The sequence below is a fragment of the Bombus bifarius genome, unplaced genomic scaffold (genome assembly GCF_011952205.1).
Source record: "Bombus bifarius isolate JDL3187 unplaced genomic scaffold, Bbif_JDL3187 scf7180000007996, whole genome shotgun sequence".
In the NCBI taxonomy this organism is placed as follows: Eukaryota; Metazoa; Arthropoda; class Insecta; order Hymenoptera; family Apidae; genus Bombus; species Bombus bifarius.
In genome coordinates, this window is record NW_022884376.1 from 509912 (window position 1) to 536191 (window position 26280).

Here is a 26280-nt window from a genome sequence, read left to right on the forward strand (position 1 = left end):
TTGTACTAATTACTTCCGAAAATCACCCGCTGGATCAAGAAAACAAAACGGCTAATAATACATCTTGTCCACACATCCATTTACGATTACAAACGTGAATCGTTATCGATTGTCTCTCGAGGATCGCGAAGAAGAAACCAGGTAAATGACCAGACGGAATATCAGCTGGTAGATACGTGTATCGAGGCTACATGCGAGTGCCTATTCAAACAGCAGGACGGGACACTACCTATAGCTATGCGGTTTCGTTACGGTCGAACGGTGGAACGAGTTGAAAACTAACGAACCTTTCTTCCCATGCACCGAACTAGCCCGTAATACCTCGACAGAGGTTCTAGGGTCGATCTGGCGTTGTTTTCAGCTCTGAATCTGACTTATCGCGCAACGTTCGCAGGTACGATGAATCACGATTTTCCGACAATCTACGTGTCTATCCATCACTGCTGATCGTTTGAATCGACTAGATGTAATTCGAAAATCAATATCAAGAGATTGTGGAAAGATGCGTGAATCGGCTGCGGTAACTAATGTATGATCAATTTTGCTGGATTTTTATAATCTACTATTAAATGAAATTTGGACTGCGAGGTGGAGTGCTAAATATCGACGAGATCAAGTTTAACGCTAGTCGCCAGAAATAATAATTCGTTCTTTACAAATACACATACGTTTACCATTCGAGGACATTTGGTTGCTGTTTTTGAGACATTTTGAACGAGTAACGTTACGTTTGTAGCTCAAATATAGATATGCGGTAACACAATTTGTATAAGTTTTATTTGCAAGTATTCTTTGTAGTATTACGAACTAATTTTACATTATCGTATGTAATTTACGATTTAAAAGCATATTATTTGGAAATATTATATTATAGATACGGGCGTTGCCGCGAAGTAAAATAATTACGAATTTAAACAAGATAATTATTTTATTTCAATGATGCTTCGTACAAACATCTATGGACAATTAAACATCATTTCTTCGTTTTTTTATGAAATAAAAAAGTTACCACATGCAGCGGGATTCGAACTCGGGATACTCGCCCTACCTACGGTCGAAGAGGTCCAACGGTATTTTTATACAAATTTAAGACAAGTAAGCTGTTTTTTCAATTTTGAAAAGTTTTTTAACAACTTGCAAAAAATCTGTCAGGAGTGGGATTCGAACCCACGCCTCCAGAGGAGACCAGAAGGCACGTGGAGATCAGTTAGTAACTGATAAGGTGAACACCTTGAGTCTGGCGCCTTAGACCGCTCGGCCATCCTGACATGTGGTAACATCTTTTCATAAAATACGAAACACTGTTCTCGAATCATGTTTTGTAGCTATTTTATGACGCTTTAGTGCTACGATTTTCTCTTTTTAACGGAATATACATAAATAAGGTAGTTCTGTTCCTAGGTATATAAAACATTGGTAAATTCAGCTTTGTAACGAGATATACTATTATTTACATTGTTATTTTCATTTTTAACCTTTTGTTAGAATCTTTGAAAATTTAACTTTTAACAATTAAATTTCCTCGGCATCGGTGAACAATCATCAACGAGCCTTTAACAGGCATGAAACGCAAAACGAATCGCATACGATAGTAGTAGTAGCGCATTGATACAGGATCTCTCGTAGCTTCAACGAGACACCGATAAATTAGTTTCGTATTATCCCCCTGTCCTTGGTATCGCCTTACGACCCCCGGCCGGTAGGTCCTTCCCATCATCGACTACCGTATCTTTTCCCCACGAACTGTCTCGTCGATAAAAACAGCGTGAGCCAACCGACGCGACGCATAAGAAAAAAGAAGAAAAACAAGCGGCGCGACGAAACAGAAAGAGACACACGGATCTACATGGAGCGGCGTCCTTTTTTTTTTTATACGCACGACCACCGTTGTCCCTTAATCCGTTGACGACGGCGCGGCGCGGGCGTTGTTTAATCCGCTCGTAAATCTGGCGCTTATTTTCCGCGAGCGAGCAGCGAACGAAGGGAACGATAGGGGTTAGAATTAAGACAGCGCGAAGTTCATTGCCAACGTTAATAGAATAACGTAATGGAATGCGCGGTGCACTTTGTGTCTTATACGGGTCCTGATAATTACGCGATCCCCGATGTCGTTCACCCCGACGCGGCGCGGCGCGGTGTGGCGTGGCATCGTCGGCTTTTCCATCGTGTTCAACGTCGGCCTTAATTAATCAGCCGAGAAGCAGAGGCTGTCGATGCCGATGGTGAACGGGCTTTGGATCACCTAATAACGATACCGATTCGATGGCATAACGAAATAATGGGAGTCTTAAAGATACAAATACGCGTCAATGACATAACTTGGAGATTACAAAGCAAAGAGTTATAGTTAATTTAATTACAAATCGAAAGTCGTTTCTTTTAGTACGTCAGCGTTCGCAATCGATAGTACGATAATCGAAATCGCCCTACATCCCAGAGAGGAAGACTCGAAGAAACACGTCCGAGGTAATGATTAATGTCGCGAAAAGTAATTGCTATCCTGGACAAGCTTAGCCCAGCGATTTATCTTTCGGTCGAATCAATAATACTCGTTCCTTCGTCTCTATCACTGCAAGAGGAAATAAGTTTTGATTTACAACGCAGACACGGTCGAGATCAGGCGGATCGCGTTAGGCTCGCTACTAATTACAGCTTATTGTATCCAAGCACGATGGTTTCGCGGTTTCGCGTCGCGGCTAGCCGCGCGAATCGACCACGATCGATGCCGGAATCGTTAATTAGGATCGTCGAGGGCGGCTCTCGCTTCTTCTTCTCTCAGCTGCTACCGCTAATGACTCGTGGAATTTAGTTACTCGTGCTAAGACACGTGTTTTTACGCGTCTTGCCATTGTTGTTTTTTTCAGGCTGATGGCGTTATTTCGCGGTGTGCGGTATTAAATTTTCTCAGGACGACCAATAGGAGCGGGTAATTAAACGCGAAGTGTCTCGCGCAGCTTCTTGGTGATCCAGATTTGTTTTTAATTGCGGCAAGTTGACTGTGTCTGTAGATAATATAAACTTCGAGAGTAATATTTGTGTAGGTTTTAAATTAACACGTTCGCTGTGCATCAGATTGTCCTTACTTACGATTGTCTGCTATACTGCTGGCCCTTTTGGACTTGTTGTTACTTTCGATCAAAAACGTGCACCATAAACGTACGTTAACTCTTTCGTTATTATAATAGCTGTTGGTAAATTTATCGCTGCGCATTAGGTTACGTTCTTTTCATCTATTATGCCGATAAGACGCGAGGTTTTGTTAAAGAAATCATATATTAAATTAACACGGTGTGTTCTTCCTCGTTCTTCCGTTAAAATTCATTTTCACTCGTAGCTTCCTCAAATTAAGTATTTCGATCGCTCGTGCCACTTTTTCATACGAACATATTATACGCGTGTGGTCTTGAATGGTGGGCGTCATGTGGGATCAGAGCGATGCGATTAAGCAAGGTTGCGAGCTATATTGAAACCTCGCGTCTCGTAATCTTGGAAATTGAAAGAGGAAATTGTTCAGTTCCTTGAAAGAGTGGGTTGCAGTTGTTTCGATGATAGTGATTTTGGCTAATTTGTCTTCGATGGTCTTCGGTCTTGGCACAAAGCGTTCGAGATTCGATTAAATGAACTAACGACAGATTTCGTACTTTGCATTTCACGATTGCAGGTCTTAAACGACGCAGGATGGAAATTTATTCCGATTTATCGATTTATTCGAATTATAATCTTTGATCGTCGCGCTACGTTTGACAGATTTGATAAAACAACGATACGTTTTCTCTTAAATTCGTTGTGCTAAATTTGTTGCGAACGAGAAAAGTGTCATTATTGATAAACGTGACAAAATCTAAAGAAACGTCGAGCGAAATATCGAAAAAGGAACGGGATCGGAGGAAGCTCGGAATGGATGGATGAATCAAGTAACAGCGAAAAACGGCCGAGCCGAGACAAACTCCATCATGCGCAAGGGCTGCCAGCGAGCGAAGAAAAAGAAGGACAAGAAGAAACATCGACGTCGTGGAACGCGAAAGAAAACGGGGCGTCGAGGGGCGCAGGAAGGACGGAAGACGCGGTGCAGAGGGGTCGTAGCGTGTGTCGAATGAAAAAGAATCTCGTGACGCACGTTTTCCTCGCAAACAAGCAGGATCCAGCAGTGTAACGCAGCTCCGTGGCTTTCCTCGTGCACGCGGCGCGGCGATCCATCACGCGTGCGCGTTACGCGCCTCGTACGCATCGTTTGCAAGCGACGAACGCGACCCACGGCGCCGTCCATGGCGATCCTTATCGACCAAGATCCGCGCGGAATCGATCGCTGTTCGTTGTACGAATGTAGAGATACACTCGATGGATGGAAAATTCGAAGCGCGATCGCCCGATCGATCAACGTTCCACGTTGGAATTGGAACGGAATAAGGCGTCGATTGAACGCAATTTCAGCGCGCCTTCTCCGCCATTACCCGACTGCTTGAGAAATCGAGGAAGAATCGTCGATAACGAATTTCACCGAAGATATTAACACTCGTACACTCGTCTAGAATATATGTTATATACACGAGCGATCATTACTAGACCGTTTTATAAAGCGTAAAAAAGCATTCTGTGCTTTTAGTTTTACGCTAATTTCGCTAATTAATATTTCGTTATTTCGGTGCTAGATATCTTGGATATTCTTCCGAAAAACATCGGTGACCGATTGGCTTGAAATTTAAAAGAGGTGGTAGACCCGAAACGTAGAATTTTAGCTTTGGATATTTATTGGTTTCCGAGATAGTAATACAAATCTTTCGATACTATACATTGAATGCTACCTATTTAGACGTTGCTGATACAACCGTCTTTGTTGTATTAGTCGTTGTTCTATAAATACATCCCGAGGCTCCTGTCGCTATTATGTCATCGGCAACGGTTGTGTTAGTAACGTCTGTACAGGCACCGTTGCACGCACGTATAGTACCGAAAGATTTTTATTAATATCTCGAAAAGGAATAAGTGCCCGGATCTAGAATTTTATATTCGAGGTCTACTCCCTTTAAATTTCAAGTAAATTGGCCACCTTTTGCAAGTGCAACCGACATTTTATATCTAATGTCTGCATACGATTCAATACATGTCCTAGATGCAACAAATTTGCCTATGCGCCCACGTAATGCATATCTAAGAATTTTGATTTGAATTCTTTTAATATTCGGATTGATTCGTTCTATAAGCACGCTGCCTGCGATGTTCTATTTACATGGATCGCATGCATATCCCGTAAATAAGTCAGTTTTCAAAATTTCAGACGAAATTTAATATGTAATTAATCACGGAGCGTGTACGAAATCTCAGTCTCGTAAAAAGTTAAGAAAGAAAATTGATTCTTGGGTTTAAAGCTACCCATCGATTGCCATACAAAGCTAAGAGGGTCAGGATGACGCACGAGGATCGCGCTCTGATATAATTGAAATTTAAGCGACACCCTCTGCTTCCTCGGACTGCACCCACTGGGAACATAGAAGTATGTATAAATAACACCTGTTGGCGAGAAACACGCGAAGGATGACACCTACTGTTCCTGATGAAATTTAAATCGCGGTTGCAACATTCGTTGATTGGACGAGTTTGCGTCAAGAATCGAACATTGATGCTGAATCGATGCCTTGGATCGGGGACAATGGAATTGATAATAATTGAGCGGTTGTTCCGATAACCCAATCGAAGACTACTCGAGCAAGCTAAGTCGTATGTTGCCTTGACGAAATTGAAATTTAAATCATAGCTGCTCGTATTGATGCACGGCACCTACGGTCTGTGATGAAACTTAGAGTTGCAAAATTTGTCGGTTTAACGATACCCGTCGCTCGGATAAAGAACAGTCGTCGACCGTCGGAATTAAAATTTCAACCGTTCGCGCAATTCCAGCTGTCTCGGATTTAATTTACGTAATAATACTATAATATGTGTATAATGATAACGATAATCAGTCACATATTACGTATAGTGTACTTAGGTATATAATTAAAGGTTGATAATCCTAGTGTCGATACAAAAATTTACTACGTTCTTCAGCGAAATATAGTATCATGTAGTATTTTATGGAGAAAGTCGCCGTAAAGTTTACGGTTGCCATAGAAATTGTCCGGCGAAAACGATCGACCTGGTTGAACGTACAATTTTGCAGAAGCGGCTTGGTTTCACCAAACTATTTATGAATTTTTCCTGTTCGCAGAATTACGCTGTTAAATTATCTTTTTTCGCTCACAGGATGGAAATCGTCGTGATAGTAAATCGACGGCGTTTGCTCCAGTTTCGAAAGAGTTCCTGCAGAGCAGGAAACGATTATCGATTGCGATCTTAGGTCCGGTCTGAGTCAGCGATGCTTTGAACGTTGGTAATAGACATGAAAAATTGCTTCGAATATCATCGATGATAACATTTAAATTTCACATTCAATATTTAATCATTGGTACTATTGGATCGTGAGTAACCTCTACAACGATTTCGATTAAGGTAATTTTGATTTGTATTTCTTATTTTACGTGATCAAGTCGCCGTCAACCGCGTACGATATAAAAATCAAATTAAAACTACATCGATTCGGAATAATACCATGTTATATCTATTAGACGACGATTAATTTTAAAAAATTATTCGATGTTGAACCAATATCTAAAGACAGAGGGAAAAATCGTATATTCCTAAGTCAATGTAAATACATGGAAATAAGAAGATAAACGTTTTCTGTGAAAAGTAAAATCGGTTTTCCTTATTTCAAACGAACGCTGCATACATACCTAACAATTTTACATCATTTTGAATTCCTCTGTAACTCGTCGAAGCTGTTAATTCGCTGGAAATCACTAACGCAAGTCTATCAGGATAAAATCATTCGCGTAGACAGTCTTCTATTTTCAGAAAGGTATTTCCTGTTTTTAAAAATACCTACTATGATACAGTGGATAGGATGGTACTTTTTCGATACACCGAAGTACTTAATCGTGCTTATCAGCTAGAACGATCAAAGTTCTATAGCGCCGTTTAAGTAAACCAAGAGCGAGAAAGTGATCAAAGGCGAAGTTTAATGTATAATTTTATTTTATTTAACGCGAATTTCATTGGACTTTAAGCGTAAATATTGGAATTTTTTTGGAAGTAACCGTTCGTTTAGAGGCGTAGAAAAGAAAGTACGAGCTGGACGAGCATTCGAACAGTGACCATTGAACAGTAATTGACACACGGTATCAACGGCTGGAACGTGACGCGAATTTCATTCTTATAAATCGCAAACGGAATTAGATTCTTGCATTATACGACGGTACGAAGAAAGGTACCGACTCAACCTCTCCTAAATAGAAGCTTGATCGAGTGTAATGGGTTCGAATAACAATGAAATCAAGTTCGATGTAACTTGAAAATCTGAATCCATTTAGCGGCTACATGTTATTTCGTTGAATAAACATCGATTCGAACGTTTGCAATTACCAAATGTGAAATTGGAAACACAAAAAGATACATACCTACGTATTTGTCATTTTGGTTTTTTATTTTTGCAGCATCGTCATACTTTTCTCTGGTAAAATTTTGGTCTTAAATTAATCGTATTACCTTAAAGCAGATCATAAAAATTAAAATGATAAATAAGAGAATTTCATCTATTCGAAACGATTTAATACTTTACGTGTATGTACACACCGATATGTATGCGCAGTTAATTAATCCTTCTGTCATGTTCTACACCTACGTTTTAATAACAACAAAATATTTTAAAGAATTTTAAGATTTGATTAATCGCATTAATCGTTTTGTGTCAGCACACAGTTTAACGTTTCATAATGAATTACCATTAACGCGAGCATACAACCGATGTAACAGATAATTGCACGCGAAACGTATGATATACGTACGATATACGAGTATTTCTCGATGGAATCGACTCTACTCCGATTGTACATAAAAATATTCGTGCTATCAGCGAAAGGTTAATTATAAAAGTTTGCCCTCCCTCGCTAGATCTCGCGCGGTCACTTTCAATCCGCCATCGAGCGGCCCAGCATTCGGTTATCTTATCTACTGTACCTTTTAAAATTCCCACATCTCTAATTAGTACCGCGAAAGAATCTCGCTAATCGTATACCCGAAGATTCTTTCCATATTGGCTATGCCAAACGATTGAACAGAATTGGTGCAATTCATTTATACAATATCGTAAATAACATCGTAATTAACACCAGAATATAATATATATAAAGAAAGAATGCCGTGAATGCCATTCTGGACACGGTTGATCCTATCCCATGCCTATCCTTACGCTCGAGCCTACGAGCACGACGCGCGGCGCGGCGCGGCGCGGCAACGAGTTGTCTCTGGTGTTTGCTCGGTACGGCCGCCAGAGGCGCTGCTTGTTACGTTCGGTTTCGCTAGAAGCTCGAACAGATAGTCGTGAAGCCGTCTGCCGTGTGGACGATCGTGCGACGTTGCTCCGCTCGCGTTCATACGTTTCGTTCGTCGTAAACCGTTGTCGATTTTGTGTGTCGCTCGGAAAACAGTGGTTGATGCGCCTGTCCTTGAGAAGAGAAACGAGAGATGCCGCCGTGCTCATCTCGACAGTTGGCGCGCATTCCTCGAACGCGATGACGGCCAGGCCGGACCACGAGCGAACCCGATCTGGAAGTCGTGACTCAGATCCTTTTACTTTTCTTCGTATATACCTCGTGCCCGGTCGACCACTTCAAGTCCTTTCTATGCAGGCAATCGCGTTCGACATTCCCGTGCACAGAACAAAACGCAGTTCTCATTTGGGGTCTGTTCTTTTATCGCGCGATTCATTTTGAAACGCACGGTGAGTCTCTCGGTGGTCGTACATATACGTGTCAACCGATGGTATTCCGTACATTCTCGGAACCGTTTCGCCCGTCTCTGACAATGTACGTCTTATACATCGCGTTGTGTGAACTGTCGTGACGTGCTGGTCGTACATAGGATACTCGTGTACCGTTGTCGATTATCGTCGATCGAGAGAGAACGAACGAATGCGCGGAGGAAACGCTGCACCGGCGATTAAAAGGTGCCAACAGAGAAGCGTGTCGTAAATATCTGTCCGTAATCTTCAAATTTGTGAATCGACCGTGTAATGATCGGTTGTATGTCAGAGATTCCACGAGTCGGGCGCCGAAGGACAAGAGTCACCGGCGACGATAATCGAGCGAAAACATTGGTCGATAGTAAAAACACTGTTCACAGTTCAACGCTTGGCATTATCTCTGTCCGTGTACGCAACGAGGGTGACCGCTGTATTTGTTTTTCTCGATACACGTGCTCCTGCGAGCGGCGCGATACGTCGCTCCATCTATATTTAGTGGCATCGTTCGGAGCGAGAAATTCGTGAGCCCTCGATCGCAGTACGCGTTTTCTCGGTCCTTCGAAATCTCTCTCTCTCTCTCTCTCTCTCTCCCTCCCTTACCACTCTCCTCCCTCCCACCCACTCTCTCTCTCTCTCTCCTTCTCTTTCTAACGAGTAGGGTGTGAAGACGGAAACATAAGGTGAATTTCAGTGAACTCCCTCGGACCAATGCCGCGATGGTGAGAAACGTATGGTGTATTCGCGTAAACTTTTCTCGCGGAACTGGTGGAATGGTGAACGTGTGACGTCTTTAACGATTCGATGCGACTTAAAGGCGCGCCCTAATTACGTAACTTTTGTTTCGAACCGATCGACGGATCTATTCGTACGACTAATATGAATCGATTTTACGGAACGGTAGTCGAGTTACAGTAAATCAAAGCGAAGGGAAGAAACTGTGAATCGTGACATGTGAACTAGTCGCATCCGGAGACATGTTGAACGCAGAGAACACCGAGGGTTCGCCGAAACGAAGGTCGACCTTCTACGTATCTTTGGATACCGATGCCCGACAACCCTCGAAGATCCCAAAAACGATCACCACCGAGTCCGACAAGTTCGTCAGCAACACATTTCCCATAAGTAACTCGAAAACGGTGCCAAACGTCATTTTAACCCGTACTTTGAGCAACAAGGATGATTCCTTGTCAAATTCAAAACGTACGGAGGAGTCATTCCCCGAGTCCAGAGGTAAAGTGCAGTCATTGACGAAGATATTTGAAACCCCAAAGGGAGAGCAGATGACAAATAGCTCCGAACAGAGAAAGAAGGTGGAAAGGACCAGGTCGTTCAAAACCATCGAGAGATTTCACAGTCGATTCACCGGTCGAAAGGATACGAACAGAAAGGACAGCCGTTTAAATAATACCATAGCGTGCTTCGAAGTGGAAGACGAGGACTCGAGGAAGAAACCGGATGCGGATAAGCGAACGAACTCGAAGAATCAGGATTCGAAGTCGAACGGTGCTGGTAAAATTAGTACGGAGACGAGAACCAAGCAGAATGGCAGTACGACGTTCACCAATTTGTTGATACGTAGAACACACAGCACGAAATTAGCCAGGAGTACGAGTACGTTGGTGAAGGCGACTGGCAGGCACGCATCGGTAGACAATCCGTGTAGCGTCGTGACGCCAGCCAGGGGAGAGAATCATCGGTCGAACACCGAGAAATCGAAGGAAGACGAGGCGCCGGACGATTCTGTCGCGGATAACGACGAGGGTACCGAGTCGTCCGTGTTCGAGGACGCCGACGCGGACGCTGGGATACATTCAGGTAGGCGTGCGCGCGTTGTGTACTTTGTAATCACGATGGGGAGCGTGGCTCGACGTGACGCCGATGGAGAACGAAATTTTTTTTCGATGACGAGATTCCATAGTATAGTCGTTCTTTAGGTTCGACGAGAAAGAACGATGACATAGTTAGGTTTGGGTTAGGTGCGTTTAATGCGCGCGCTTCGTAACCGTTTGCTCACGGTTTCAGTTCTTCGAAAGTTGCGTTTCAACGATCGAAATCCTCGGATACGCTTCGAATATACGTTTGAATTTATTTCGATCGTTTCATGGCCCATATGAAGAAAAATCGCGCGGAACAGTCAAGCGAAATCGACCAAAGAATCGTTAGATACTCGTCCGAATTTACTGGCCGAGCGTGTAACCAGCGTTAATTATTCGCCTCCGCGCGCGAATGAGAACCAATTTATGCCGAATTTATGGCGAACGTTGCTAAAAAAGAAAAATATACTCTTTACAAATATCTTAATAAATTTGAGTATCGATCCGTTTGCCATTCGGTCGAGCTAGTTTCTTTTGAAACTGTGAAAGTTGTTATTTGTTGTTGAACTTATGATCGGTTAATGGAATCGTTTGTCTAAAAGTATCGTAAAGATGCTATTTTCGATAGAATCTTTGTCAGTTGAATCGTGCACCGAGCTTTTTTTAAAAACGGGTTACATATTTACTGCGATACGCCTGACATACGTGAAATATAGCAAAGTATTTTATCCAGTTCTTATAATTTGTATACAAGGTTCAGCGATATTTCTCTGAAATACGGATATAACAAAGTTTCCGGAAAGATGTTCATGGTTTATGAATATACGCAATTTAAGCTACTGGAAATCCTCGGCGTTTCTGGAATCGGTCAAAATTTGTGTGCCTCGTCGAATTCGCTGATCCCAGAGTTAACGAGAAGCTTTCCACGACTATCTAAATGTATGTAGATTCAGAAGAAAAGGTTGGACGAAATCGTGGTTGAGCGACGTCGAACAAAAGGGCTACAGGGTACGGGGGATGCTCTCGTAAATCAAGTCGAGGAAGCGATTGAAATTCGCGATTCCAGCGACGAATTCGCGAGTCCCGTTAGTTGGCCAGAAATTGCTCGGTGAGCGAACGCGAGCTTTTTTATTTCGCGTTCGCCCGCCGAGAGGATTACCTTAATTAAGGGCGAACGATCACGAACCGCGATCCAAGCCCTGTCGCTTATTTTTTCAAAGAAAATCGCGTCATTTTAGCTACGTAGTTACTACGCCAGCCAGTGCTTTACCATCTCTATTTTCGGTCGATGAAACGTAGCTATAGTAGTATCTATAACTAGTAGGTAAAATAGCCGTAAAATATTTCGCGTACATCGAAGCAACGTCGAATTTAAATAGAAGTCGAATTTGACTGTAGCTTAAATTTGCTCAGATTCGTTTTACGTAGATTCGGTTTAAGTGGTATTTTCAAAGGGTTCGTATTTGCCGGGAACTTACGATACGAATACGAAGCAAGACCTACTTATGCGGTAGCCTGTTTCAGCCACCTGCCTTTCAAGCCAGGTCAAAAGAGCCAGAGAGTTATTTGGGTAGTTGGTAGGTTGGCTGAAGGAATAAGGTTGACACGATTGTGCTTCTCTTTGTTAGATTTCCTCACGACGACCTTCCAAATTGAACTCGTTGCTCGTGTCTTCGATAACAGGCGACAAGTTGAGTAGCGAGACTAGGAAGCATTCGAATATTTAGTTGTGCCTATTTTTTTAATACATCAAACAGCGAAAGCAATAAAAATTATCGCGATAATACGATATCTGGATACTGTATAGAATTTAAAATTTTCAATCAAATTTGCAACGTTACATTTTTTCAGACTTTCTTACGATTTACCGTAAATGCTTGTAAACATTTTTTTACGAAATAAAAAGTATGGAAGTTACGACGATATGGAATGAACGAATATATCTATTGAATATTCTGTCTAAAACGGATTCTTATGATAAAAGAGAGAATGCGTGGAGCACGAAGCAAAGAAATCAATAAGGCAAGACTGTAAGGAAAATCGTTGATATCTTAGATGCATATCTATCCGAATACTCGCAACAAACATCAGCGTGAATCAGTATTTACGATTTATGATGCAATAGCCCGATATCTGATTCGATGTGATAACTGGTTAATCGGAAATACGTTTTATACGCATTCTTTGTTAGGTGTGTGTCTTAAAACGCGCCAATAATAAGCGAAAGCGATTTAACGTAAAAAAAACTGTTATTTAAATTTCTGCGTGCAACAAACTTTGCTCAAAATGAAATCTCAATATTATTACTTTTATGAAGGAGATTTAATCGCATTTTGGACGACCGAGATTTCAGATTAAAGTAACTCGAAATGAAAACTCGGTGATTATCATCGGATTTGAAAAATATACCAGTGTTTGAAAGATTCGAGGCTAAATGATAAAATTAAGCTTTCTATAAAAACAATTATGTATAAATATCTGGACTGAAAAGAATTCAGAATTTGATTAAAGTCTTTCTTTCGTATACGGTTTATGTTCGCAAGAAAATGTTCGACAAGCTAACGTTGTATTTTCTCTCTCGGCAAACGCTTTCCACGTATCTCCGATAGTCGGAGTAGATATCTCTGTACGTAAAAACATCCACGAAACATGTACGTACCCGGACTGTACATATTTGCATTGGAACAAATTCCTTTGTAGCATATTCCAACGTAATTCTATGCATCGGAAGAACTCGATCGTTAGGCACAGGACAAATACGGATCTTCTGTAAAAAGCGACATAAGGTCGCCACTCGATATCGTCCGATACTGTTTTTTCGGGCCATATTGCGCCAGTATCGCGGCAGATAAGTTATGCTCGATTGTAATAGAGTCGTTTATCTGTCCTGATTCTCGTCACCTCTCTCTCTCCCTCTTCCTCCCTCTCCCTTTCTGTCTCTTGATCTCCTTTGTAACGCGTCGTCGTGCGAATTCGATTTTTCACGCTTCGTTTTCACGTTTCCATGAAACGCGGAACCCCCTCCGGCACCCGGAACTGCACTCTGCAAACGAGTGTTTAATGGATCGACCTCGATGTCTCGCATTCTCTCTCATTTCGTATCTTGCTCCCCTTTCACTGTGAAAAATCGCGATGACATCACGGTTCGTAGCTTCATCACGAGTCACGGCATTACAAAAATCGTTGCTTTTTCCGTTCTGATTTCTATTCGGCCTTTTTTCCTTCCCTCATCCACGATTTTTTTTCTTGGCTTTCTCCTGCATTTTTTCCTTCTTTTTTTTTCTTTTTTCAATTTCTGACTGATCGTCCACGAACAATGACGATGTCGAGGATGGATCACGATGAACGAGGATAGGTCCACGTCATTGGTGTGCTCGTCGCGATGATTCGACGTACGTACCTATACGTGCTGTTTGAAAGAGGATATAAGTACCGTTCGTATGAATATTTCAGGGACCTCGACGTCGTTCGTGTTTCACCTTTTATTCCGAGACTTAATTATTCTTCGTTGCAGAAAGGATCGGTGGATTTCTAGGGAACGCCGAGCACGACATAAACGAGGTTATTTTATAATAGAGAACGTATTAGGTTCTATAAATTTGAGTTGTTGGTGCGATTAATAGTTCACGCACATAACGAAAGGTTTAACGTTAATTCGATCGAAGACTTTGAGTTGCTTGACGAGTATCGATTATCGTGTATGTACCTGTACGTATGTATTATTTTACTTGTTTTGTTCAAATATACTGCTCGATTAATAATACGATACTAATAAAGAATTAACAACGATATACGTATAGTCAAATTTTTATTAAACAAAGGATAAACGATTTTATAGCGTTTGAACGAGTCATTCACAGTGGTTAAAAAACTACCTACGTATCTTTCAATTTGTATCGAGTTACACATTCGCACACGTCTGAATACGCTCGTTCTCGTAAAACGAAATAGTTGTGAGGGAAAAGTAATAACGGGATCAAGCAAGTAACGAGGCTACGGGACTACGTTTACTACTGAAAGCTGCTAAACCCAATTCAGCCGAATAGGATGGCATTCGGTGCGATCAGACCTACTACATTGATAACGAGCTGCGCGACGTTATAGCGGCAATAACGCGAAATGACATCAGAATCCCGTTTCTTTGTTAGTAATTGTGCTCTAATCGCGAATGCTCGATGCAGAGTGGATGGAACGTATGCACTCGAGAGAGTAAGTGAAACGAATTTCAGGCCGAGCGGTCGAATCTAGGTCTCGTTATGAAATGATTTCGAAACGGCCGTGCTTGTTACTTAATTGTGGCCGATCGTGCTTAACGTGCTCCAAGTTACACACCACAATGTTTGAAAATAAAGCGGGAATGTGAGTCACCGTGCATGATTTTCACCAATGCTGAATGTTCACCGCGATTCGATTCGATTCGTTTCGTTTCGTTGGTAGCTTGTCGCGAAATATCGACCGTTGTTTCTCGTATTTTGCAGTCGATTCTATACGCGAAAGAAACGATATGGTGGAGTAGCTTCGATGATTATGATAATAAAGGAAGCGAGGACTTTCTATTCGTCGATGAGTAGAGCCAATAAGTACATGGACCTGTATATTATTTTTTATCATTTTTTTCATAATTGGGGGACCCAAAATAGAAAATTCATGTCGTACAATAGCAAAGCAATTTCCAGCGCGTCTGGTAAATCATACGCGTTCGTGTGTCGCAACTTACACTCTCCACTTGCGTTTTTACCCATTAGTAAGGAAACTGTACAGTCATTAGGAACGAAGCGAAACGATTCCTCGAAGGCAACCCTATCTAAAAAGCCAAGATTTCCAGCTATCGCTCGATAGGATTTGTTTATCATTTCCATGATAATCTTATTTGCAAACGTAACCGTGATAGCGCGACCTATCGATCCTTCGTGCTCCTCCAGATAGAATGGATCGAATCCGCGAGCAGGAAATGGTGTCCTTCCGCGAATGGCCGAACGTGAGAATACGCCGGAAATCCATTCCCAGCGAATTTCACAGCATACCTCGATTCGATGCTTAAAACAGAGAACCAGAAGGCTGGGCCTCGCTTTCTCACGATCAGTTTTTCAACAGAAATTAGATCGTTCGTCGATCGTTACGTTCGAATCGAAACTGGGCAGAAAGCAAACAACGCCGTGCGTTTCGACGTTTAATCGTCTTGCTGATTGTTATGCGTTGCGCGTATGTCCGACCAGATGCGTGCCTTTCCTCGCCTGTTTTCATTTCCTCTTCTTCGCCATCTATTCGGAATTACAGCTTCCAATTTGTTTTGAAATTTTTGATTGTCTTTTTCCCGAAGATTTGTACGATTATAGAAGTTTCTCCTTAGGTCGTTTATTTTAGATTGTCGCTGGATATTCGTGTTAAAATTACTGTTAAAACAAATTACACGTACATATAAGGCTATCACGTGTCTATAAATTATGGTTAGAAATAATTAGAAAATTAAACGTTGGAGTGAAATTTCACTCGCTAATACAGATCATTCCGATATTGCGGTTAGCTATAGCTTTTCAACGAAAAAACGAAAACTCTGCTTTAGTTTGATAAGAAAAGGAGAGCGACAGAATGAGAAAGTGTTATGAAATTTAAAAAGTTCATTGTGCAAAACAACGTGTAATTTCGTTCGTTTTATTCTCGTATTAATAAATAATCGTACATTATTAGGAATTTCTCGAGAGAGTCGTGCGTTTTCTCGCGTAAAATTCTTTTTTCTGCAACAACGCTGAGCTGCACGCTAGCAAGCGCAATTGCAATTATGAAGTGAACGGACTTGTTTCATTTTGCCGGGACATTGTGCGTGGGAACGTACAGCAGCGACGTTTAGCAAACGATATTTAAAGCAATTCTAAGTGGAAGAGCCCGTTTATTTTCGCCTTTTCCATCGTTTTTCTCTGCCGGCTTTCACCGTGTAAAACGCGTTTCTTCGCTGTAGAGTGATCTTATCGGTCACAAGGGAAGATCCCTAACTCGGAAAATCAGAAAATTATGAGACTTCAGGGATATCCTTTTCCTTATAGCCAAATTCGATCCTAGGGACTAAAATTGTTCCCTGAAAATGCGGCTACGTTTCGATTTTATGCCGTAACTCGTAAACTTTAAGAGACGGAGAAAAAGTTTTCAGCTACAAGTTACTTCTTTTAATTAGGACCGTCATTTGGTCAAAGATTTATCAATGGTTTCTATAGTTAGTTGTATAGTTAGAATCTTATTGCTGTATTTAAATCGCCGATTAGGATTTCAGGTGAAAAAATTATTACTTGCGTCTATTGCTTTTTTCCAACTATATAAACAATCGATGAATCTTTCATCAAACGACAGTTCTAATTGGAAAACGTAACTTTTGTCTGAAAATTTGTCTTCATTACAATCTCTTAGCGATTACAAGCTACGGCATAAAATTGAAGAATAGCTTAGCTTTTAGGGATCAATTTAATCCCCTTGCTTTGAATCTAACCAGCGGAAAAAGATCGCGTTATACGTATCTATGTATGCTGTACACATGCTCGATGTTTCATAACTTTCGGAATCTCCGGATCGAGGATCTTGCCTCGTCAGTCAGCAGGAATGTTCTATACAGATTTTTCTCTCGATCCTCTTTTTCTAGAAACAGCTATTTTTATGGCCGCTTTTTATGCATCGTAACGACGCGGCGACCCAGTTTCGATATTTACATTTCATCTCTGCCATGAAATTTCTTTCTTATCGCGTTTTGTACCAATGCTCGGAGGTTACCGCATCTCGAAGTTAGAGGAAAAGTAAACGCGACTCGCTATTATCCAGTCGTAGAACGAGAAAAGTAGGTGTGCCCTACTAGAAAGGAACTGTAGGAGGAAAACTTTCGCGTGCTTACGGTTTACATATGACGTAGCAGCGATTACACCATGACGATGAGCAGTTTATCAAAGTGGATAGTCGTCTATGTTGGAACGATAGCCGTTAGCCACGAATTTACGGAGAAAGGTAAAACAAACGATTCGCGAGGAATCGAAAGTTAAGAAAATACAAAAGACGCGTAATACGTTTTTAAGAATACATAGTCCCGTACTTTACATTTGAAATGATCGATCGAGTGGAGAGCTGAAAGAGCGTACAAAAGCTTCTTGAATTCGTTCAGAGAACAAGGCGTGGCTTTATGAGGCGTAAAGGCGTTGGAACGTTTATAAGAAAAGGCACTAATACTGAATTTATTTTTTTCCATTGTGTTTTCATGGCATTGTTGAAAGACCAGGCATGCATAAAGTATACCGACGTCGGGAATTTCATAAAAGAGCGTTTGCGCTAAACGGGAAGAAAATGAAGGGGAAAACCACTATCTCGCATTTCGGTACGACCGTTAATTAAACCTTAATTGGGCAGCGTTAATTAGGTATTTAAAAGCAATGTAATATAAAAAATGTGTACTTATAACGGAGCATAAATATGGTTTTGTCGTAAATCATATTACTTGTATCAGCTAAATAATGGAACAATATTTTCTGTTGCAAGTTATATCGGTGAACTAGGCAGAATAATTCTCTTCCAACGTAATAACTATGTAATAACCGTAATTAAAACACCTCGTTAAAATAAATTAGATTTTTACACGAGTACAAGTTTATTCGTATAGCTCCGTTTTATTAACGTAAAATTTATGTCAAATAGAAGAGCATAGAAAAAAGTCGACTCCTGAATCAAACATTCAAATATTTATCGTGTTCTAATTGATTAAATAATTTCCTTCGTCGAAAAATATTTCGCGTGCAATATAGTTTAAGCGATGCAATACGCGATGACACGTACATACAGTCGCGTAGGAGTGTAAGTTAACGCTCTGGCTAAAAGTTTTACGTATGTGGTAAACATACGACTCAAATCTGAGATATACCTGCAACGACGAATGTCTTCTATTCGAACGACACTGCGGTTCTCAACATTGCGACGAATAAAAGACGTTCAGATTCGAGTGACAGCGATGAAGACGGATCACTGAAAAATCGCCAAATACAGCTCCCTGTAAATCACGCTCTTCAAAGTGGTTCGTCCGCTTATCTCCGTTTTCCAAATTAATATACCAAATAATGCGAATTAAGTTTCGATCGTCACGACCTGTTGCGTCGAACGTGCATCTGCCTTTGCGAAAACGAATCACGATTTCTTCGTCGTAACGCATCGTCGTCACGGACAAAAGAAGGAAAACGGCTGTAAACGTGCTTGAACGTGGCCTCGGCGGACTTTTTTCGCGCTCGAAGACGAATGGGCTTTCGGCGAAGGGTCCAGGTCCTAAATACACAAACGTACACGAACGCACGGTCCGAATTTTCTCGCGCCTCTATGGATGCATAAATCATGTAGATAGGAATCGTGCTTGGAAACGAATAGGCAAGATCGGTGGATCGGTGAGCTCGTGGGTAGTTTTTGAATTTTTCCGTTGATCTCGTCACGTAGACGCGCGAATTATATAGTTCGGTGGAGACATCGATGATGGCAAGTCACGATTAACCCCCGTAGTAACAGACTTTTCTTGCGACGTTTACGATTAACATATGTACCTAACACAACCCGAATGAACCCATTTGCACGCTCGATGGATACAACGGGAGGTCGGGTTCGATTACGCCCACGTATCGTGAAACTTCCTCGATTTTATCGAGTCGAGCTGCCGGAAGTGACATCAGACGTCGAATCGCGAGCAGAGCAGTCGGAAAAGTGACGCTACACGTGGCCTCCTGCAGTCAGCGGTCGTTAAGTCTGACCACCGTCGAGGACGGGATCAATTGAGTCGGCAATTTGTCGAGGCTACGCGGAATCGAGCGTGGACTCGCGCGTATCCGTCTCTGCGAGAATCTGCGTATCCGCCTAATCGCAAAGAAGATTCGACGATGTGCGAGAGAAATTTTAACAACGTGTACTTTGAATGCAATTTCACCATATATCTTTCTTTCTTTTACGTACGTGCTTTTGTGAAATACTTGTTCGGATCTTTCTCACGGATTAAATTTAATACGAAAGCGCGCCGAGTGCACACGAGTTCGTTAAATATTCAATCGTAACAACCAGATGCTCAAACTTCGAACAGTTCTCCGAAACGTTTTATCAGCGCGCGTACACAGATCGTTGGTCCTTGATCGAAATGACTCAGAGACAAAAGCTCTTGATCGCGTGTCGTGGCCGACGTAGTAGTAGAAAGTATGACGCGTTGATCGATCACAACCGCGAAATTAATTGCGTTATTACGTTATCACATTGTACGCCAGACCGGACGTCGATGATCGACGCGAATAATTAATCGCAAGTTCGTTGCTCTTTGCCAACGTAACGGGCTTCCATCTGAATGCGACTCGCGACATTTTCCTTTCTAAGGACACGTTTTATCGTACCAAACGAGTTTCTCTTTTCACGAGCCGAACGCGATCGAAATACTGGCGCGAGAGATTCCTCGAATCGCCGTCACGGTTTCGCTAAAATAGCAAGCACTCGTCATTCTCCGATCCTCGATTCTATGACCAATTACTTTTATATTCTTAATTCGTTGAAATAACTTTCCATTCCCATTGACAACTAACGTCACGACACTGCCTTTTAACACTGCGAAAGAACCGGCTTTAAAAGCTGGCTCAGGATTGACTTAACCGAAGGTGTTCACGGCGTTAGATCTAAATTCGATAAATTAGAGAGATATTCGCTATAATGGCAGCTTAACCCCGAGAGCACCGGTCGCTGCCCACAACCTTTTTCCTTTCATTACGGTTCGTGATAAGGATCATCCTTTATCGTCATCGTAATAGAGAATACGTACGTACATCGGCAACGTAGATCGTTTATCGAGCCCGTACACGCATACCAGCCACCAGATAGCTATTTAAATCTGCTTTTGGTAACAACGAATGGCACAAAGCGGCCCCTTAATCCACAGAAATGTGCCCTTTGTGCCAAGTACGGGGCCCCACCCCGGCCGCCTGGTGATCCCTTTAAAAGCTAGTTTATGATACATATTGGCTATCCCGTGACACCCCTCGAGAGGATCCTGTGGCCTGCATCGAAGTTGCATGCCCTTTTTCCCCCTATACTTTTGTCGATCGCTTGTTTACCTACGTGGAAACACTATCGCCGTATCCCTGTCGGTTCGCGCACCCTTTTGCTGCTCGTATCACGCTCGCAAAGTTTATGCAACCGAAGTACCAAAGCCTTCTTCGCTCGGATTCAGCTCGATAGACACGTTGATATTTGTCGCTCGATACATATATCGTACGTGGTTACAAAATTATCGGCCGTCCAGTTATTATTACTCGACTATCCGAGAGAGCGAACTACGCAAGACGGAACACATCGCGAGACACCCTGTTTTATTTGAAGGATCGATCGCGCCGAGTCGGTTGCGCAACGAGTCCCCGGCCCCGTTACACGCAAACTTTTCACATCGAGTCGATCGAGTTCTTTAAACGTGACGTTTGCCAATGTTTCGCAGCCTAGAGGATCGAGGCTCGTTCGACGAGTTTACTCACGCCACGCTCGTGGTCGTCTCCCGCCAAATCGTCGCAAGTCCGTGTCGTTCCAATTCGTCGTCGCCAACTTCTTCTTCTCCTTCGGAGTACGAGGATGAGTCACGTTTACTACGAGTCTCGTGAACTCTGTTGCCTCGTCATCCTCCTCCAGGGGATTAACGAGCCTGTCCGTTCGTTTTTCTTCGAGCAAACCGGAAACCGATCTCCCGTTGTTCCGACTGCGGAAAGTTGGTCTAGGTGTAGACGCTACTCGCCGGGGCTAATTGTGTGCGATACGGATCCTGGATTTTGGAGAGCAAAGCGCTCCAGGGATTAGCAGGTTAAATGCGATTTTCGTGTTCCTTGTATAGAGCTTTACACGAAGATTTTCCTAGTAGAGGCCTTCGAACGACGGAGGTAGAAAGAGATAGGCGAAGATAGAGACGATCGAATTGGTTGCGTTGATACGGTGTTTTACGAGGGTTGCGAGTTTCCTCGTTTAACTCTCTCTTATTTCGAAATGCTTCTATCGACCGATATTTCCTCGTCTCACTGAGAGTAGTCGACATTGTCTGCCATATTTTAACCGAACGAATAAATCAGTGGGCCAAACGTAACTAAAATAATAAAAGATAATAATACAATTATAACAATAATACAACAAAGAAGGATAAAACGCGATGAAGAAGAGGACAAAGGCGAATAGCAAGTATCAAAGTTGATAAACTTTCTTCTATCTTTAACACCGCGAATGATGCACGCTTGCGATATAGAATTGGCTCTATGCAGTCGCGCTGCATCAGAACTGGGACATCCGGTCGGAGCGTGGCAAAAGCCACGCGTGAACGTTACGAGTCCGATGAATAATGCAAATACGCGCCGGCTAGATTATCGTTTCCCCCTTGCGCGTAAAACGCTGAAAACCGTGGCCTCGGGAAAGTGGATCGACGCGTGGCCCAGAAAATTATAATCGCTTCGGAACCTACTCCCGCCTATCTGTGCTAATCGCACAGATGAATTAACGACGAATCGGCCTACAGTCTATGGAGATCGGTCGAAGGAGATAATTAGCGCGGTTACGGGGTTAGAAGGATGGACGAATAGGAGAGGGTGCTTGGTTTCACGAAGGAAGCTGTCACCGGAAACGAACGATAGTTGGAAAAATCGACGGTGTCATGCGAGAAAGTAGTCCGATGGACGTCTGTGCGTTTGATTAACAATTTCTTTTTTTTGCGAATGCGTTATTTCATTCTTGCGTTAGAAATGCGACTCCGATCCCTGATGTAGATGATACGTAATTAGCTCTGTCAGATTATGTCGTGTACCACTTGCGAGAGATTTATCAACATCTCGTTGATTATCATTAAATATTTATTATACATGTATCGTTATTATTTTTTTACCATTTCCACGCTTCCCGACGCATTAACGACGATCAACGAGGCTCTTGCCTTTGTCGTTTACAGAAATGTCTCGCGTGTAATATGTTTCCATATGCGTAGTTCTATTTTGCAGTTTCTCGTAAACTGCCCAACCATTAGAAGAAATGTCGGTCAAACGATTGGTTTTTTCTCTGCTAATTTTCTCCCTTCGATGTCCTCTGTCTCTGAGATAACGTAGAAAATCTTACAAGTACTTTATATAATTAATCATATTTGGCGCATTAATCGCTCGCAGAGCTTACCTTCCTGATACGAGTTTCGAAACATGCAGACAAAGAAGCGGATAAACGTGTACCTCGTGATACAGCATGGTGGAAAAATCTCGTTGCATTACGGTTATCTAGCAGTGAGTCATCGATCGTTAATCGCAGCTATGGGTAGTAGTGGCATGGGTATATGGTGATAGTATAAAGTATCGTAGGTATACGTACTTTATCGAGAAACGTTCGATTCCGGGCTCCGTAGCATATCGAACAACGCATACGATAAAATAAGAGTCGGAATATCAAGTAATAAAATTAACGAAATTTTTCCCTAAATGCGATTGCTATTAGCAGGAACATGGTACCTATGTGCGATATTGAAAACGAATGAATGCTTACAGCGAGAAAACAAGTTTCTGTAAAACTCTTTTACATATTTGTCGATCCGTCTCCACTCGAACGAACACCGATAACGTACCATTTCTTTTACGACTTGAACTATACAGAGCTTTCTTCTTGTCCCGTCCAAGCAACGTTATCTCGAGGAAATTTTTGCCAAACGATACAAGCAATTCTCTCGTTTCCGCCTGGCTGTTCGAAGGCCTTGTCGCCCGAACAACGGTTGTCGAAAGTTTCCCAGCAATTTCCGAGCATTTGGCACTCGGTCGGTATTGCGTTATCGAAGCACCTCGTGAAACAGATATATGGAAACGACCGTCGTCTCGTATCCATTATCGATAACGAAAAATGGCGATAAAATGCGCGTATGATGATGAAATTCCGAGGAAACGACTCTGTCCGATTTTTTGTGAAAATAGAATAGGAAGTGGTTCGGACGATTCTCGCGCGAAGAACTCGACGATAAAGGAGAAAAGTGATACAAGTAACGAAATCGGTAATTTCTTACGTTTTACGCGAGGACGAACATTAAAAAATAGTTGGAGACGTCAAAAGACGTTACTCCATAGTAAGAGCATCTTTTTTCAATTGCGTTTATTCGTCAGAAAAACGTATTGCAAAATTTTGCTATAGTTGCGAGTCAGATATAACGAGGTCAGAAATTAAATCATCGAGATCGATGTCTTAGATCGAGATTCGTAGATAACGCGTTACGATATCGTACGAGATACGTTGACTTTGTAATAAAAATTTCTTCGTACAACGCTGGTCGGGATTTCAGCCCCTTACGCGTCTATATTTTTATTTATCGCAACACCCGAGACACGATTTCTTTGTACGTACCGGCGTTTGTACCATTTTTCCACCGAACCTCTGAAATAGAACATTCACTTACGTGTATGTTGCTGGTGGAAATAAACGAAGCAGACGTTGACTCATACATACTGAAACGAGTCTGAAAAAGATCCCCTTCTCCACGAAATACATAATTAAAGCCGAGTGGCTGGAGTGGGCGTCGAGAGGAAGAGGAGGGTGTCCCCTGAATCAGCTGGTGAATAAGGGCCAGGATTTCGGGGCTTTGCGTTAGTCATAGTTATTACGGATCTGGAGCTCGATCCTCGGAGTGCTGGGCGTGAATCTATCGCCAGAGACGGGATATTCGACTGTTTGATCTTGAGATGACATACGATGACTCGAAATAACGTTCGTGGGATTTATTTCGTAAGTGTTACTTGCAATCAGCAAGAAAGGGAGTAGCGAAAGATCGAAATTTGCTTTCCTTAGTCTTTCCATCGCTGATATTTTCAGAGTACAGTCGACGATTTCAAAAAACATACATCTGATATTATAATTGTTATGCTTCTTAGTCCGAATATATTTGTTATTCGTCGTGATTGCATTTAAGTCTAAAAGTAAAAAGAGCATCAAGACGCGAGTTGGATTACTCCCTGGACCTTAATATAAAACACGTTGAACCGTGAAATTTTACGCCCCGTAACAGCTCTACCTTGCAATAGAAGCTAATCGATCGTTAAGGGATTAAGCTTAAAGTATACCTTTTTACACCCTCCCCCCGCACGAAGAAATATAAGTCGATCAGTCTTATCGAAACGATCCTTAGGCGAAATGGAAGTACGCGAATTCGTACCGCGTCTTTCAATTTTCTATTATTTCTCTGGTTTCGATTTGTTGTCGCTACGGAAAAGTGAAAGCAAATTTGCGTTTCTCGATCAAACACGGAGAAACGTCGCGTCCCGTGGTAAGTGAAAGTAGAGATAAGAAGAAATTCTCTCGTAACGAAAAGATAACGTTAACGGAGTGTAAATACTTTCGTTTGATTTTAATGTATAATTTTTTGCACATACGTAGTTTGTTCGAGCGTATTTATTTCATACCGTTATTCTTATTAGAACGCTATATAACACAGTCGATATTTTCAACTTCTTTTCCGCGTAAAGAAACCTTTTCAGCAATTAGCATAGAGGTAACTAACTTTTCACTCGAGAGACGTTTCAAACTCTTTGTCAAAGCGGATATAGTAGCAATGGTAATCATTTGCGAAACAGGAGTTTATTCCCTACGGAAATTGGGAAAAAGCGCTGGAATTGAAACGGAGTCGTGCACGCAGTCGCGAGAATTCACGACATTTCCATGCTCCTCGTATCAAGCTAGCTCTCTGTCTTTCCTTAATTACTTCATTATGCGAGGTTATTACCCTTCGGTGCCAACGACCTATGACTGTGTTAAATCTAATAACAACGCCGCCAAATGTACCTTCTGTATTTCCGTTTTAGGCGAGTGGAAAACATATGGCGTTGAATTTTCGAATTTCGAATTCTGACTTGGTCTCGTGGAAGAGGTATCATATATACATACATTTACAGATATATGTACATTTTTATTGTACATTTTTATTTCTATGCTATTGTTTGGATGCGCGGCAGCGTGGGTATTGTTATTGTTTTATTGTTTCCTCGATTGATAATTATTAAAACGATAGGTTAATGATTAATTGCGATCTCTTCGCTGAAGCGTGATACACACGCGCGTACGAAAAGTTTTACAAGGTTTTTAAACGTAAATGGTTTCGGTGTAATTGAGTCAGTGGATCAGGTGAGCTGTGGTTTGCGGTGGTGGGGTATTTGTATAACTGCTTATATCGACAAAGTGCTTCTCCCGCTACTCCGATGAACGTTCTTCCTGCTCAGAACGAGTTCAAAGATCTCATTCCACGAACAGATCTATGACGCTTGTCGGTAAAATGGAATTCTAAATATGCTGTCGCCGAAGTTTTATCGCGCCACGGTATTTTTGTGCTCTGTCTCAAAGACACGTGCCTACAGAGTACCGTTTGTACTCTTTGTATCGCGACTTTTGTTCCTCGATTTCTGATCTTCGTAATTTCATCGTCGTTATGACACAATGTTGCCTATCGCTAGTTTCACGAACTATGTCCGAAATGTCTGCCGATGCTCGATGCTCGATAAGTAATAAACGTGACACGAGTACGAGCGGATCACGCGAGTCTTTGGTTAATTATTCCAGTAAATCGAATCGTTTTGTCGATATTGTATACGCTGGAAAGAACCGTTGTCCGGGAAATGA

At 42.0% G+C, this 26280-nt stretch overlaps 1 protein-coding gene and 1 non-coding gene across 19 annotated transcripts in view; one reads left to right on the forward strand and one right to left on the reverse strand.

Annotated features, from left to right (window-relative positions):
• Positions 1 to 26280, forward strand: part of LOC117205875 (probable Ras GTPase-activating protein) — a 253178-nt gene that overhangs the window by 181839 nt on the left and 45059 nt on the right. The window contains exon 1 of one of the 18 annotated variants that reach the window (XM_033444672.1): positions 9446 to 10648. The exons of 16 other annotated variants lie outside the window; for them this stretch is intronic. In XM_033444672.1, the coding sequence (XP_033300563.1) occupies positions 9808 to 10648 (841 nt within the window). In that variant the 5' untranslated portion in view covers positions 9446 to 9807. Of the gene's footprint in view, positions 1 to 9445; positions 10649 to 26280 lie in introns of those variants that run through there. One more of the 18 variants, XM_033444665.1, reaches the window with a different exon arrangement.
• On the reverse strand, positions 1147 to 1268 carry Trnal-caa. Its single transcript has 2 exons — positions 1231 to 1268; positions 1147 to 1191 (listed from the first exon to the last, which is right to left on the reverse strand). It is a non-coding gene; the product is annotated as a tRNA-Leu (tRNA).